Source organism: Engystomops pustulosus, chromosome 3 (assembly GCF_040894005.1).
Source record: "Engystomops pustulosus chromosome 3, aEngPut4.maternal, whole genome shotgun sequence".
NCBI lineage: Eukaryota > Metazoa > Chordata > Amphibia > Anura > Leptodactylidae > Engystomops > Engystomops pustulosus.
The window spans coordinates 188,907,266-188,921,076 of NC_092413.1; the positions used below are offsets into that span (position 1 = coordinate 188,907,266).

General features: G+C 43.7%; 2 protein-coding genes across 3 annotated transcripts; one reads left to right on the top strand and one right to left on the bottom strand.

Annotated features, from left to right (window-relative positions):
• Positions 1-309: 309 nt before the first annotated feature.
• On the bottom strand, positions 310-5,851 carry FBXO45 (F-box protein 45). The gene is made up of 3 exons (XM_072143415.1): positions 5,342-5,851; positions 3,733-4,089; positions 310-2,929 (listed from the first exon to the last, which is right to left on the bottom strand). Exons 1-3 carry the CDS (start codon positions 5,624-5,626, stop codon positions 2,744-2,746), a joined length of 828 nt encoding a protein of 275 aa, XP_071999516.1. The 5' UTR covers positions 5,627-5,851; the 3' UTR covers positions 310-2,743.
• WDR53 (WD repeat domain 53) lies at positions 5,375-11,332 on the top strand. Of its 2 annotated transcripts, none has more exons than XM_072143414.1 (4): positions 5,375-5,509; positions 7,766-7,830; positions 8,750-9,243; positions 9,999-11,332. In XM_072143414.1, the coding sequence occupies exons 3-4, from the start codon at positions 8,764-8,766 to the stop codon at positions 10,566-10,568; spliced, it is 1,050 nt and encodes a 349-aa protein (XP_071999515.1). In that variant the 5' UTR covers positions 5,375-5,509; positions 7,766-7,830; positions 8,750-8,763; the 3' UTR covers positions 10,569-11,332. The 2 variants fall into 2 exon arrangements, with proteins under 2 accessions (XP_071999515.1, XP_071999514.1); XM_072143413.1 differs by lacking the exon at positions 5,375-5,509 and adding an exon at positions 5,909-6,075.
• Positions 11,333-13,811: the final 2,479 nt, after the last annotated feature.

The window sequence follows — 13,811 nt, forward strand, 5'->3', positions numbered from 1 at the left end:
GCTCTACACCTGAGCATAAAAATAAACAGTGCCTAAATAACACTGACCTCTCACTGCCCGAAAAGAGCCAATACCCCTCCAGCAACAGCTTCTGGGAAGGAATGGGCATATTGATATCAAAACATACCTGTCCGTCTTTCTCTTGACATCTGCCATTGAGGGGGAAAGTTGATACTCTTATATTAGATGGCTGGTATGGCCAGTTGTGCCAACATTAGTCTAAAGGTGTAATACCACCTTTAAAAATGTATATATATATATATTTTTTTAAACGGAAGAGGCAAAAAAGACTTTATATAAATCTACGTATCTGCATAATGCCATATATTAAGAAGATTAGGCTGATAATACCAACATAAGACTACAGCAACATGCGAGGCACAGATGAAATGCTCACAGCAGCAATTCTTCAATCATCTTCAACACCCCCCCCCCCCCTCCAAATCTTAGCATACACTGGTAAATTAAAAAAAAAAAAAACTGATGGTATCAAAACAGTCTTCATGGTAGAATAGCAGTCAGGAGAAGTTAATGATTTTGCTACAGGTTTGTAAGATTACTAAAGGCAGTGGTTTGGGTTGCTTAAATTGGTTTTCCTGGCTAAAAATACTGAATCAATAACAGATTGTTTGGTGTCAGGCACCCTGCCAAATAAACTTTTCTCAGCACGGTGGCTCTGTGGTTAGCACTACAGCCTTGCTGCACTGAGGTCCTGGGTTCAAATCCCATCCAAGTCAACATCTGCAAAGAGTTTGTATGTTCTCTCTGTGTTTCCTCTGGGTCCTCCGGTTTCCTCCCACACTCCACATACTAGTAGGTTGATTGGATTGTGAGCCCCATTGGGGACAGGGACCGATTTGGCAAGCTCTGTGCAGCGCTGTGTAATCTGTGGGCGCTATATAAAGGGATTATTATTTATGGTCATTGCACCTGAGCTCCCATTCAAGATGAGTGGGAGCTGATCTGCAGTACCCAGGTCTGGCCACTATAAAGAGAGTGGAGCTATTACATCAAGAACAGCCAATGGTTCATTAGTATTTTTATCCAAGAAAACCCCTTCAAGCAAATATTATTTTCTGCTACTAAGTCAAGTCCGGAAAGTTATCATTACTTTGGTTTGTCAAAGTCCTGTCTGATCTTGTGACAAAAAAAAATTAAAAAATCCCAACATAAAAGTTTGAAACCCATTACATAGTTCAATTGACTCAAGTTGCACTTCACATATGGCATGCATTAAATGAACATGCAGGGTAGAGCAGGTTATCTAATCCGATATAATATGTAGGCCTGGCAGTATAAAGAGGCATCATACTAAATAGGATGTACAGGGGCCCGTAAAGTGTAAACTGTGCCCCTTCCAGGTCCCTGCAACAGTGCAAATATTCGTTCATCACCCAATACCTGGGGAGTTGCTGGAAAAGCCAAACGCTTGTTGGTGTGGAGATCAACCTCCATCAGGGACTGGCCAAGCAACTTCTCCTAACATTTACTATGGAGCAGGAAGTGCAGAGTAGTGGGGATGGGAAGAGGAGAGCGTTAACTAGTTTTTTATTATTACATATACATTTTTTTTTGTTGGCTTCATTCATGTCCAATTTTCCCTTTCAAAATTTAGCTGCAATATAATAACATTATCAAATGGCAAACCACTGCTCCATCTCTTCCTTCAGGGTCAGATTCACATTTAGGGCTCATGCACACGACCATCGCTTTTGGGTTGAAACAGCAGGCCCCATCATTTTGTATGGGCACATGAACAAGGCCATGGCTCCCGTAGCCCTGCATATGCGCCAACAGGCCGGGCCGCAAATAATGCAGCAGGACCTATTCCTGCTCGTGTTGTAGGCCAGTCTTACCACTTGCAGACTGACATGCACACGTTGCGGTACTTTTAAGTAAAAACCTAATTAGGTGAACTTTTTTTTTCCCTGCACACTGATATGCTAAATCTGTTTTAATAAAGAGTGTTCCAAAAATATGCCAGATTTTGGCACAAAATAAACCGGAATTCTCAATCTGCCACATTAGTGAATGTGGATCATTGTGTTAAACCTCTGATTTACCACCCTAGGACCCTGCTTTGGACATAACACAGTGAGAGTTTTGCCTGAAGTATTCCTTTAAAAGGGCATCCTTCATTAAAATTTAAAAAGAAAATTCATGATAAAATTCTTAAGTTATAGCTTCCCTTTCCCTTTAACAAAACCAGACCTGAGTGAGCCATCTGGAGGCTCTAATTGTGTAAAAAACAAAAAAGTACTCTAAAGATGCCACTTAAAATGGAGTCTTAAACACAGCGGCATGGATAAAAACCATTGTATAACCCAATGTCAGGTGTTCCAGCTCGGGTATTTCATATGAAGAGGTTAAAAAAAAAAAAAAAAAAACACAATACAAGAGACCCTCCCTGGAAAGATGGGGCGATACGCCCCGCTCTCCTCATCCCCGCATCCATTAGCTAAAGACACTGGTTTCCATTGCACAATCACCAAACCGACACAATAACAGACTGTCAACAACTGGGATAAAAAATAAAACCCATAATCGCCATACACACAGCAACAACCCACAGGCGTCCAGGGATCACACGGAGAGGAGGTGGAAAGCTTTCCGGGTCTTGTGGAAGGAAGGAGGATCCCCTGATCACTTCTGTCCTGTGGGAGCCCGCAGAGCAGGTCACGCTGTCTGCTCCATTGCATGCACAGCCCCTCCTGTCAGGCCACAGCCGTCTTCTGCAGATGCCTTATCCATCCAGAGGCTTTCCTAAGTAAACCAAAGTCACTTCTGTGTTCCCATACACCGCAGACACAGCTGGATATAGACAGGTCTTTGGAAGTCCCCTAAATGCCACTCCTAAAAACTCATAGCCACGCTCAAAGGCCAAGGTCTTGTCTTCCATATCCAGGATGACTCGGATCCTTTCACCTATCTGCAATAGAGAGAAAAATATATTCTTAGCATCAGGTCACCACTACATGTGTGGCCCATCAGAAGGGGTTTCCTTGTCTGTTTCTGCCCCCTAGTGACCAGACAGCGACCTCAGGAGAGCAATAACACTATGGGGCACATGTAGCACAACTTTTCAGCTGCCAAGTTTCCTGAGGTTGGCCTACATAATCATTGCAATCTATTTCCCGTGCAACTATTTCCCTTTGTGATACATGCGAGGAGTTGCCTGTTTAGTCTCACTTTTGCAACTTTCGTCCCACATAGTAGCTCCAAAAGTAAGTCTGGGTCTAGAATGATTTTTTAGTGACTTATTAGGCGCAAGAAGGAAACAATTTCAAAGCCCAAGAGTCGCACAATTTAACAAACATCTGTAGTGGCCCCACAAAGGTAAATACGGCCACTACACCTAATCCTTGAGGCAGATAAATTTGGTACGCTGCTCGATTCTGCACCTAAAGAGTTGCAAACTGTGAAAAGTCGCACAAAGAAAAATGCAGTAGGGGCGATTTCCTATGAATTTTAAAATGTAATATTTTGCACAAAATGTGTTCTACAACAGTTAACACAGGTTAAAAAAATTAAGTGTAGAAGCTCAGTGAATTCTGCCAGCACTTAAGGGCAAAATACTGAGGGTGTGGACGTGACCTTGCAGAAGCCAAGAACACGCTGCTCCACGGGCAAATCCACCTGGAGACTATAGGAGGAAAGGTTTTGTAATTTTTCCTGACATGTGGGTAGAAACGACTAGGGAAAGCTATAAGAAAGAGGTTAGCCATCACTTACCTGATACTTGGGTGCGTTATTGCACTGTGGAAAACTTCCATTGACTTCTCCATTGTGCAACAGATTATTATCGACTAGGTTCCATCCCCAACTCTGATCATCGCTTCCAAGCAGCGCTACATAACCCTGACACTGCATGGGAGCCCGTTTTGTTGCAATGCCAATGACCGCCACCGTGCCCAGCGGCCCTTCCCACCATACTTCCCAGGCGTGACGCCCCTCACTGAAGCCAATTTTGGTGCGTGCCCCATCGGTGCTCTGAGCGATTGGATTCCGATGGAGGGTAAAACCATTCTTCTTAATATACACGTTTCTGGAGCAGTCGTTGGAGCTGAAGCCATGCTGGAAAGCTCTCATCTGCAGAGAAAGAGAGGGAGACAGATGCTTAGCCTCTTCCAAATTTTAAGATTGTACCTGGTGTAATTAGCCAACAGGACAGACATTGTCTGATGGCTTGATTTCATGAACCAACTGCACTGCGGGGTACGGGACTCCAAGCATCACCGTGATACACGAGTCCCTTATTCCTCCACTGTACTCACAATTACAGTGTCAGCACTGATAATTTGCAGGGACTCCATGTGTCACTGATATTCTGAGCCCAGTTCTCTGCACCGTGTTTATTCCAGGAACTCCCGCCAGCACAACAAGCCAAGCAAGTTGCGCCTTTAGCTATGAACAAGTCAAGACTACGCAACATTCATCCACCCTTGGAGCACCGTTCCGTCCATCAGCTCCCAAACAGATCAGAGACCTGTAACCTCTGCAGTCAATAGTCAGACGTGTAAGAAGAGTCATGTCACTGTGGGTGATGCCCTCTTCTTGCACCCCCTTATATCCGGCTGGGTTAGAAAGGTATCTGCTCACTAAACTTGGCCGGTTACATGTACAATAACACAACATCAACTATAAGGAAAGAGAATGACCACAGGTGTCCCTAGAGCCTTTAACCTTCTACCTGGTGCAGCCAGAAAGTGGGTAAACAAGTTTGAAGGTTAATTTCTACACCTTCGGTGCCACATTGAGCCATCATGAGGACAGGTGGTAAATTACAGAACGACAATGGTTTCCACACCAAGCCTACAGGTGCAATACCAAGCTCTGCCTCTGTACAACATAAGGCACTGCTCTTATTAGCAAGTGATGAGAAGGATCACTGACCTCATTCTATGGTTTACAGTTTTATAATTATAAACTAAGCAATATTCCCATGATCAATCCTGGACTCCCTGAGAGCTACTTATGACATACGAACAATTACTGGCGTCAGCAATGACCTCATCAGTCACCGCGTGTCATGTGACAGATACATACGGTCATCATGACTGATCCCATAATGGCGCTTGTGAACAAAGACTAGTGGAAACCTCCTTAATCTAGTGACATTTACAGCACAGTTGGATGAGATCTATTGTCCTCAGTTATCAGCCATCACTGTGTATAGTATAACAGACAGAAGCTCCAGGAAAAGGTGAATGAATGAATGGAGAGAGGCCTCATCCAGCTGATGCTATGGGGATAGGAAGAATGAGAGAACAACCAATCACACTGCAGTTTAGATCCCCCCTCAGTGTCCTCAGAGGATAAGAGCTGTGCTGTGATTGGCTACCTTGGCCTTGTATGTGGGCAGGTTGCAGAGCACGTCTGTGCGCATCGCCTCCTCGCTGACCGTCCTCAGGCACAGACTCCTCCACACGTCGTTGTTCTCGTCCCCGTGCAGGCAGCGGTGCCAGTGCTTACACACCAGGCCGCAGCTCCGGAGGTCTGACAGCTCCAGGTAGGAGAAGACCAGCTCCAGCACACGGCTCGGTAATCTCCCGGAGCCCGAGGCTGGAGGCGGGGGAGGAGGCACAGCGGGAGCCGCAGAGGGAGCGGCAGCCGCCGCAGCCGCCATCCCCTCCCTAGTTCCCGGTTACCGGCGACTCAAACCCCTCCACACTCCCTCATCACCCAGCGCCGAGCAACATCCTGCTGCATCACGTAATCAGCAGCCAATCAGCACCGGCGCTTACAAAAATAAATAGGGTCTGATCCAATCAGACGCCGCATACTATCCGGGCTCCGGGAGGCTTCCTGTTGTGTCTCCACCCTGCATACCTCAGCGGCACAGCACGGCGACCAATCAGCGATAGATCCGGCCTCCTTATGACAGTGCTTGAGCCAATCAGCACAAAGGTGTTCTGCGCACGCGTCTCGCATGGGTGGCCACGCCTTTACGACCTTGCCTTACGGCCCGTAAACCAATCGGCGTGTGCTTTTCACTTCTGCAGAAACAATGTGACCAATTGCATTGAGCAGCACATGTGTCAGAGGGAGAGGACGCCATTAGCTCTGGAGAGCCAGGTGTGTGATCAATGTATGGAGGGATTGCAGTGATACAGTGCTTGGGGGCAGTGCATGCTGGGACTTGTAGTTTTCACTGTCTTCAGAGATGTCATATATACTCTGTATATACCAGGCTGGAGCACAGTCGTGCTGTATCATGTCATATTTAGCTGGCAGCTTGAACTAGGTGCCAAAAAATTCTTCAGAGGACCCCTTTAATCTCCTGCGGATCCAGCACACATGTTCTGGTTCTCCCCCAGGTGATCACACGCGGCAGCCAATCAGTGATCATATACCGCATTTTATGACTATACCTGTAAGGTCCACTTCCTATTCTAAAACAACTCGCACCTGTATAGGCACAGAGGGCGCGTTCACACAATGCGTTGCATCATGGTTTTTTTATGTGTTTTTGACGTCTTCCAAAGGCTTCAGCCTGGGTCACATGCTGAGGTTACAATGTGTTTTAGCAGATGCAGTGGAAACGCAATGTTACCTCATCATGTGATCTAGGCTGAAGCCTTTGGAAGACATCAGAAACGCATCAAAAAATGTGACGCATCGTGTGAACACAGCCTGAAGGTATTAATGGATAAATTACAGATTTGCCCCCCCCTTCCATTGAATGGAAATGTCTGTTAGTATCAGTTATTACACCTTCTGCCGGGGCCTATAAAAGTCTCCCCCTTCCCTAGGTATCGGACCCCCGTGCCGCTTACCAAGGAATCCGATCTTTTTCAGGGCAGCCCGAGTCCTGCCAAGCGCCCTGTAGCTGCCCGATGTCTGTGCATGCATCTACATGCCACACAGTTTACACTGCACTACAATACATTAGTATGTAGCGATCAGAGTATCGGAAATAAAAAAAAAAGGAAAAGATAATTAAAAAAAAAATAAATAAATAAACACAATAAATAAATAAAACGCAAGCTCTTAAAATGACACATTCCATTACAAACGCTTAATAAGGTATACTATATACAATATACATATTTGGTATTGCTGCGTCCATAACAATCCGTATAATAAAAAAAGAATCATTATTGGACACGCATGGTGAACGCCGTAAAAAAAATTCATTCAATTTCTGCTGACGGGTTCCCTTTAAAGGGAACCTGTCACCAGGAGACCCATTTTTAGCACTCCCCCAGTCCCCACAAAGCATAGTACATACACTGACAAAGTGTTTTTGTATTAAAAATTGGTTTTACAGAAAAAAAGATATGTTATATTGTACCTTTCATTAGCATCTGCTGTGTGACTAGGCAGTTGCCAAATGGGAGGGACTGGAAAGGAGCAGCCCCCCACCCTTGGGGAACAGCTACTCCATGTGACCTTTTCAAATATATGAAAACACCCATCACTGGACTTAGCTACGCCCCCTGCTCCTCTACAGCCAATCTTGAGTGTGGGGAGTTATTCATATATTTGAAAAGGTCACATGTTTCCCAAGGGTGGGGGGGGAACTGCTCCTTTCCAGACCCTCCCAATTGGCAACTGCCTAGTCACACAGCATATGCTAATGAGAGGTACAATATAACATATCTTTTTTTCTGTAAAACCTATTTTTTATACAAAAACACTTTGGCAGTGTATGTACTATGCTCTGTGGGGACTGGGGGAGTGCTAAAAATGGGTCTCCTGGTGACAGGTTCCCTTTAAGTCATTGTCACTTTCTGAATGTCCATTCTTTTTCTTCTTTTCTCAGCTCTAATGAATTATTTGGATGGATTTCTGTACTTGCTGTAAAGACTGATACTGATCCTGGTTCAGGTAAAATAGATTCAGTTTGTTTTGAAAGTGAAGGGGATAACTGATTGGTGAGTGTCCACCTGTCAAGATCCCCACCAATCATGAAAATGGGGTCTTATATTTTTCAACATTGTGATAGAAATAAAAGTAGGGAAACGATCTGCACTTCTTTTAGTTATCCTTTACGTAGTGCAGCCTCTCCCTACCCTGATGTTCAGATTCTCCCTACTGCTTCCTCTCCTTCTGTCTTCTGTATTTTTTTTTTATTAAAAGTTTTTTCATTTTTCACATACCGTATATTTCAGACTATAATAGTCCAGTGCGCCTTATATATGAACCGCAGTTACAGACAACAGCTGCCTTGAGCTGTGCACAGGTCTACCACCTGCTGGTCATTTATATTAATCAGGTGCGCCTTATATATGAACCTAGAAGTTTTAGCAGGCATTTATTGATGGTGCGCCTTATAGTCCGAAAATAAGACAAAAACATGATAATACTTGTACATAGCAACAAAAACCCCTACTCATCCCAACTCAGCAGACAGCAAGCAATTTGGGGTATATGTTAACGAATAATTCCATAAGTAGCACTAAATGGAGGCAGAATAGAATAGAAGCTTAGTAGCCATTAATTTACAGGTGTCGCTTTCAGTCCTTGTGGGGCCATTTTGAGGCTGAACCATGTTTATTATCTGGGTGTTGCCTTTCACTATCCTCTCCATCTACATCCTTCATACAATAAGTAAACAGTCAGGGAGGCTTAGCTGTGAGATCCTATTGTAACTATGTCATAGAAGCACCTGATACATTGTCTCCAGACAATAGATGTGGAAACTGTGCCCAGAATATGAAAGACAAAAATAATTTTTTTCACACAATTTTCTAGCAAAACTTAGTGATGCTATATGTATTAATCAAGTTTTATTTTTCTGCCCTAGCTGTGAGTATAAGAATGGCTACAAAGTGGGACACTGGTCACGCCAATCCTGTGTTGTGCCTCGCGATTAGTAAGGAAAGGGTGATCGCTTCTGGTGCTGAAAGTGGAGAGCTAACCATCTGGAGTGAGCAAGGATCTCCGATAAGCAAGTTACATCTGAAGGGCGAAGAGGATGTAACTGGGGTCACATTTTCCCCCGTTTCTCACTATAAACTTTATGCTGCTCATGGAGAGACTGTCGCTGTCCTGGACATCAGAGCGTTGGAAGAACCTCGAGAGACGTTCAGCATCAACAAAGAAGAGATCAACTGCCTCTCTGTCAATGAGACGGACAGTCTCCTCGCAGCAGCGGATGACTCTGGGACTGTGAAAGTCTTAGACCTACAGAGCAAGAAGGTCTGCAGAACCCTACAGAGACATACTAATATATGCTCAGCGGTGGCTTTCAGACCTCATCGCCCACAAAGTCTTGTTTCATGTGGACTTGATATGCAGGTAAGTTATTACCAGCCCTTCTGGATCACTCTTTGAACTTTCATTCACAGTTATTACCAGCAGATGCTACATAGTGTCTTATCTGCAGGCAGCATGTTATAGAGCAGGAGGAGCTGAGCAGATTAAACATAGTGTCCTATCTGCAGGCAGCATGTCATAATTAAACAGGCGCTGAGAAGATTGTACATAGGGTCCTATCTGCAGGCAGGATGTTATAGTGCAGAAGAAGCTAAGCAGCTTGTACATAGTGTCCTATCTGCAGGCAGTATGTTATAGAGCAGGCACAGTTGTGCAGATTGTATATATTGGCCTATCCACAGGCAGCATGTTATAGAGCAGGAGGAGCTGAGCAGGTTGTACATAGTGTCCTATATGCAAGCAGCATATTATAGAGCAGGAGGAGCTGAGGAGATTGGATATAGTGTCCTTTCCGCAGGCAGCATGTTATAGAGCAGGAGGAGCTGAGCAGATTATATATAGTGTGCTATCCGCAGGCAGTATGTTATAGAGCAGAGGAGATGAGCAGATTGTATAAAGTGTCCTATCCGCAGACAGCAGGTTATAGAGCAGGAGGATCTGAGCAGATAGTATATAGGGTGCTATCCGCAGACAGCATGTTATACAGCAGTAATCTAGTATTAAATCCCTTCAAGATTATTCAGCATCAATTCGTGAATGTTTACTGATATAGTTCCTGTGAATGGTGAGAGGACATCCTATTCATTATCACGTTCCTTGTCTTCTCTGAATGGCAGGTGATGCTCTGGCACGTGCAGAAAGCGCGACCCTTGTGGCTTACAAATCTGCAGCACTTGGCTCAAGATGAAGAAGATCTGGATCTCCATCAGTCGCCAGGTCAGCTCTTCAATCCCCCACTGGCTCATTCACTTTCCGTATCCAGCTGCGGGAATGTGTTTTGCTGCGGTGCTGAGGATGGTAAAATCCGTTCATTTCGGATAACGGGAACTCGTTTTGAGGAAGAAGTGTGTTTTAAGGCTCATACTCAAGGCGTCTCACAAGTCCGTTTTCTAGAACAAGACCCTGGGCAGACTTTGTTACTTTCTGGAGGGAATGACGGCAGGATATGTCTCTGGAATCTCGGAAAAGACGCTGTACAACCTCAGAAATCCCAAAAACATCACCACCCAAAGAAGTCAGCCTCCAAAGCTAAAGCCAAGACCGCTCCAAGTGTTGGTTCAAGTCTGTGCATTGAACATGGAGAGAAAGTGAACTGGATTCTCGGAGCTGAACTTCAGGGATCGAAAGTGGTTCTGGTTGCAGACCCCAGTAATGTCATATCTGTCTATCAGCTTGGTGAGCTATAGATTGATGAGACTGTGCGATAGCAATGGACGTGCACAACTGTGTAAGGCTGAGTTCACATCTCATTTTTCACATTGCGAGTAGACCTAGTATAGGATTCCCAATGTATAATTACAACGTGTGCCTGCGCTGTGTGCCCGCGCTGTGTGCCCACGCTGTATGCCCGTGCATTAGCATTGCAATCTTATGCTATTGAAGTTCAGGGTGTCTCCATTTTTATACTTACATCACTCAGGGAACACCTAAGGTATCCCTCTAGCGGAGGCCGGGGATGGATGCCATTCAGTGGAATCCATATCCCATGGACTATCACAGCCTCTCCTAAAAGTATACTTTTTTTTTTTTTTTGCAAAAGCAGGGTGCAATAGCATAGTCTACTACGCTATTGTGTCCTTTATGTATACAGGGCAAAAAGAATACCTCCACCTTAGTAATAATCTTTATTTATATAGCCCCATCATATTCCGTAGCTCTTTACAAATGATAGGGGACATATGGAAATAAAATAATACATTACAAAATATAAGCAATATAACACTAGGAGTGAGGGCCCTTACACCTTCACGTGTACGTCATTTCCTGGTGTACATGTTGAACTTGTTCACAAAATGAGATGTGGATGTAGCCTTATGCCGATTGACTGAAATATGGATGACAAAGATTTGTATGCAGTGCCTTATCAAGTAGTATGATACATAGAGGTGATGCTTCTAGGAGAGCGCTCCGGCTATATAAAGTTTATATTGATTCTGGTGCTTAAAGAGAAGTTGTACAAAAAATTAAGTACCATATTTTTCAGACTATAAGGTGCACCATCAATAAATACCTGCTAAAACATCTAGATTCATATATAAGGCGCACCTGATTATAAGTCTCAGCGCAATAAATGACCAGCAGGTGGCAGACCTGTGCACAGTTCAAGGCAGCTGCAGTTCCAGGGAAACGTGTCTCCAACATGTCACAGAGCTCCGATCTCAAGAGGTTTGGGCTGTTGGGGGTTAATGTTGCAAGGGTGCTGTAGGGGTTAAGCTCTCTCCCTCTGCCTTGTACAGTGTAAGCTGTTGCAGGATTTTGCTGGTGTGGAGCTCTTAAATACTTTTAAACGTACAGTACGGTTCATATAGAAGGCGCACCTTTGATATACTGTAGTCCGAAAAATGCGGTATGTATTAAAAGATATTTTTTTAAAGGTGGCGGGGGTCCAAGGTTTTTTTTTTCTTTAATAACTGCCTCTTAATGCGCTGAATGGATGCAATAAATATTTGCCTTGTTTTCCGCCGCTATTTTGCACTCTTTATTTGCAGCGCTGTAATGAATGTTCTTTAGTTAGAGAAAATTTATGGAAATTGAAATATAATGATACAAAGATGTATATTATAGTGCATATGTGGAATGCTATGTTTTAAGGGTGTCTTCTTCCAGAAAATTCTATTAAAATAAAGTCAATACTTTTTAAAAGCAGTTTTTGGGCATCTGGTTCGTGGATACATTCAAGTCTGAGGCACGTAAGACACAAAGAGAATATTCCTGATCTGCTTACATTTTTATTGTGTCTATATCAGCATGTCTTTAGAAAGTCATCAAACTTGAAGAGAGCAGAAAACTCGTAGAAATTGTCTGTCGCTTGCTACTTTTACAATGACTTTACAGGTGCCATCGCGATCCCACGACACGCAGGCTTACAATTTGTGATGGTTGCCATTGCATATCACCATGTTTGGTTCAAAAACATGGTATAAATAATTATAGCATATATTCTGAACTAGACATTGCAGAATGACTGACCTGGACTGGAATCATGCTTTCAGCAAATAGACCGTGGTCCTGTGTCAGGGACTCCTTGCATCATAGGCCGGGTATACTGCTCCTGGCACAGTGTTTTGTGCAGGCATATGGATGAAACACGGACCATGGGTGGAGATTAAGAGTGTTCAACCTCCTGATGTTGTCGTACAGTCCTACGTCCGGCTCTGACTATTGTAGAACTACACCGCAGCCTGAAACCTTTCAGCTATGGCACAGGGCCCCATGTCCACTTGACGATGGCATAAAGGGCATAATAAATTCCCAGTAATTGTGATTATTTCAGGGCTTGTACACCAAAACACTGGCGTACAAGTCTTGATAAATCTCCCCCATGTTTCTCAATCATTTTAGGTGGCCCTTAAATAGGTTGTACCAAGTAAACCAGTTATCCCCTACCCACAGATCACTCTGCCAGGCAGGATCGTACTGGCGCTGTCAGCAGGACGATATAGATCGTCCTAATGCATTCACGATCCGCTAATTAGGACGGTCTGTATCATCCTCCGCCCTTAACTTTGTGCAGCGCTGCGTAATCTGTAGGCACTATATAAATAAAGAATTATTATATTATATATTATTAAAGATCTTATAATTGTTTTGGTTTTTTTATATTTTTATTTTTAATCTCAATATACAGTTGTCTTCTTACACATTACCCCACCATAATTCCTCCTTGATACCCACTACCAAGGGAGTGCTTGATCTCAGGGAGGAAAAAAACAAAACCCCACAAATAGAAATATATAAAAATATCCAGGGGTGGTCCATCCTTGCTCACCAAATTCAGAAGCTCATTTCCGCAATAAGCCATTTCTTACCCCACTTTTCTATCAATCCACTACTATTACTACTATATATTTTCTCATAATCTTTCATTTTGTTCATTATATTACACCATTCCCCAAATATACAGACAGTTCACGATTAAACACCCGACTTACAGAGGGACCTCTTAGCCCACTGTGACCTCTGGTGAGGTTCTCTGGATGCTGCAATGATTAACTGTAAGAGTTCTCAAAGATCTCTGTAATAAAGCTTTATTGATCCTTGTTTGCATGACAGCAAAACATTTTTTTTAAAATCCAATTGTCACTGGGACAAGAATTTTTTTTGTCTGGAGCTACAATTATAAAATACTGTATATACTCCGACCCATGTATAAGCCGAAGCCCCTAATTTTACCATAAAAATCTGGGAAAACCTTTTGACTCGAGTATAAGCTGAGGTTGGGAAATGTATTGGTCACAGCCTCCCCATTATATAGCCTGCCGGACCCTGCCCCATAGTATATAGCCAGCACCTGCCCCCCAGTATATAGCCTGCCATCCCATTTCCCCCTAGTATATAGCCAGCAGCGGGGGAAGCCAGAAAGGTGAGTTTTGATATATTTTTTTTACTCGAGTATAAGCCGAGTTTGGGGTTTCAGCACATTTTTTGTG

Excerpts from the sequence above, each read along its gene's own strand:
- WDR53 (XM_072143414.1), top strand. The coding sequence starts at position 8,764 with ATGGCTACAAAGTGGGACACTGGTCACGCCAATCCTGTGTTGTGCCTC. Across the intron at positions 9,244-9,998 it reads CATGTGGACTTGATATGCAG|GTGATGCTCTGGCACGTGCA; the intron begins GTAAGTTATTAC and ends TCTGAATGGCAG.
- FBXO45 (XM_072143415.1), bottom strand. The coding sequence starts at position 5,626 with ATGGCGGCTGCGGCGGCTGCCGCTCCCTCTGCGGCTCCCGCTGTGCCT. Across the intron at positions 4,090-5,341 it reads TGCCCACATACAAGGCCAAG|ATGAGAGCTTTCCAGCATGG; the intron begins GTAGCCAATCAC and ends CTTTCTCTGCAG. Across the intron at positions 2,930-3,732 it reads ATAACGCACCCAAGTATCAG|ATAGGTGAAAGGATCCGAGT; the intron begins GTAAGTGATGGC and ends TCTCTATTGCAG.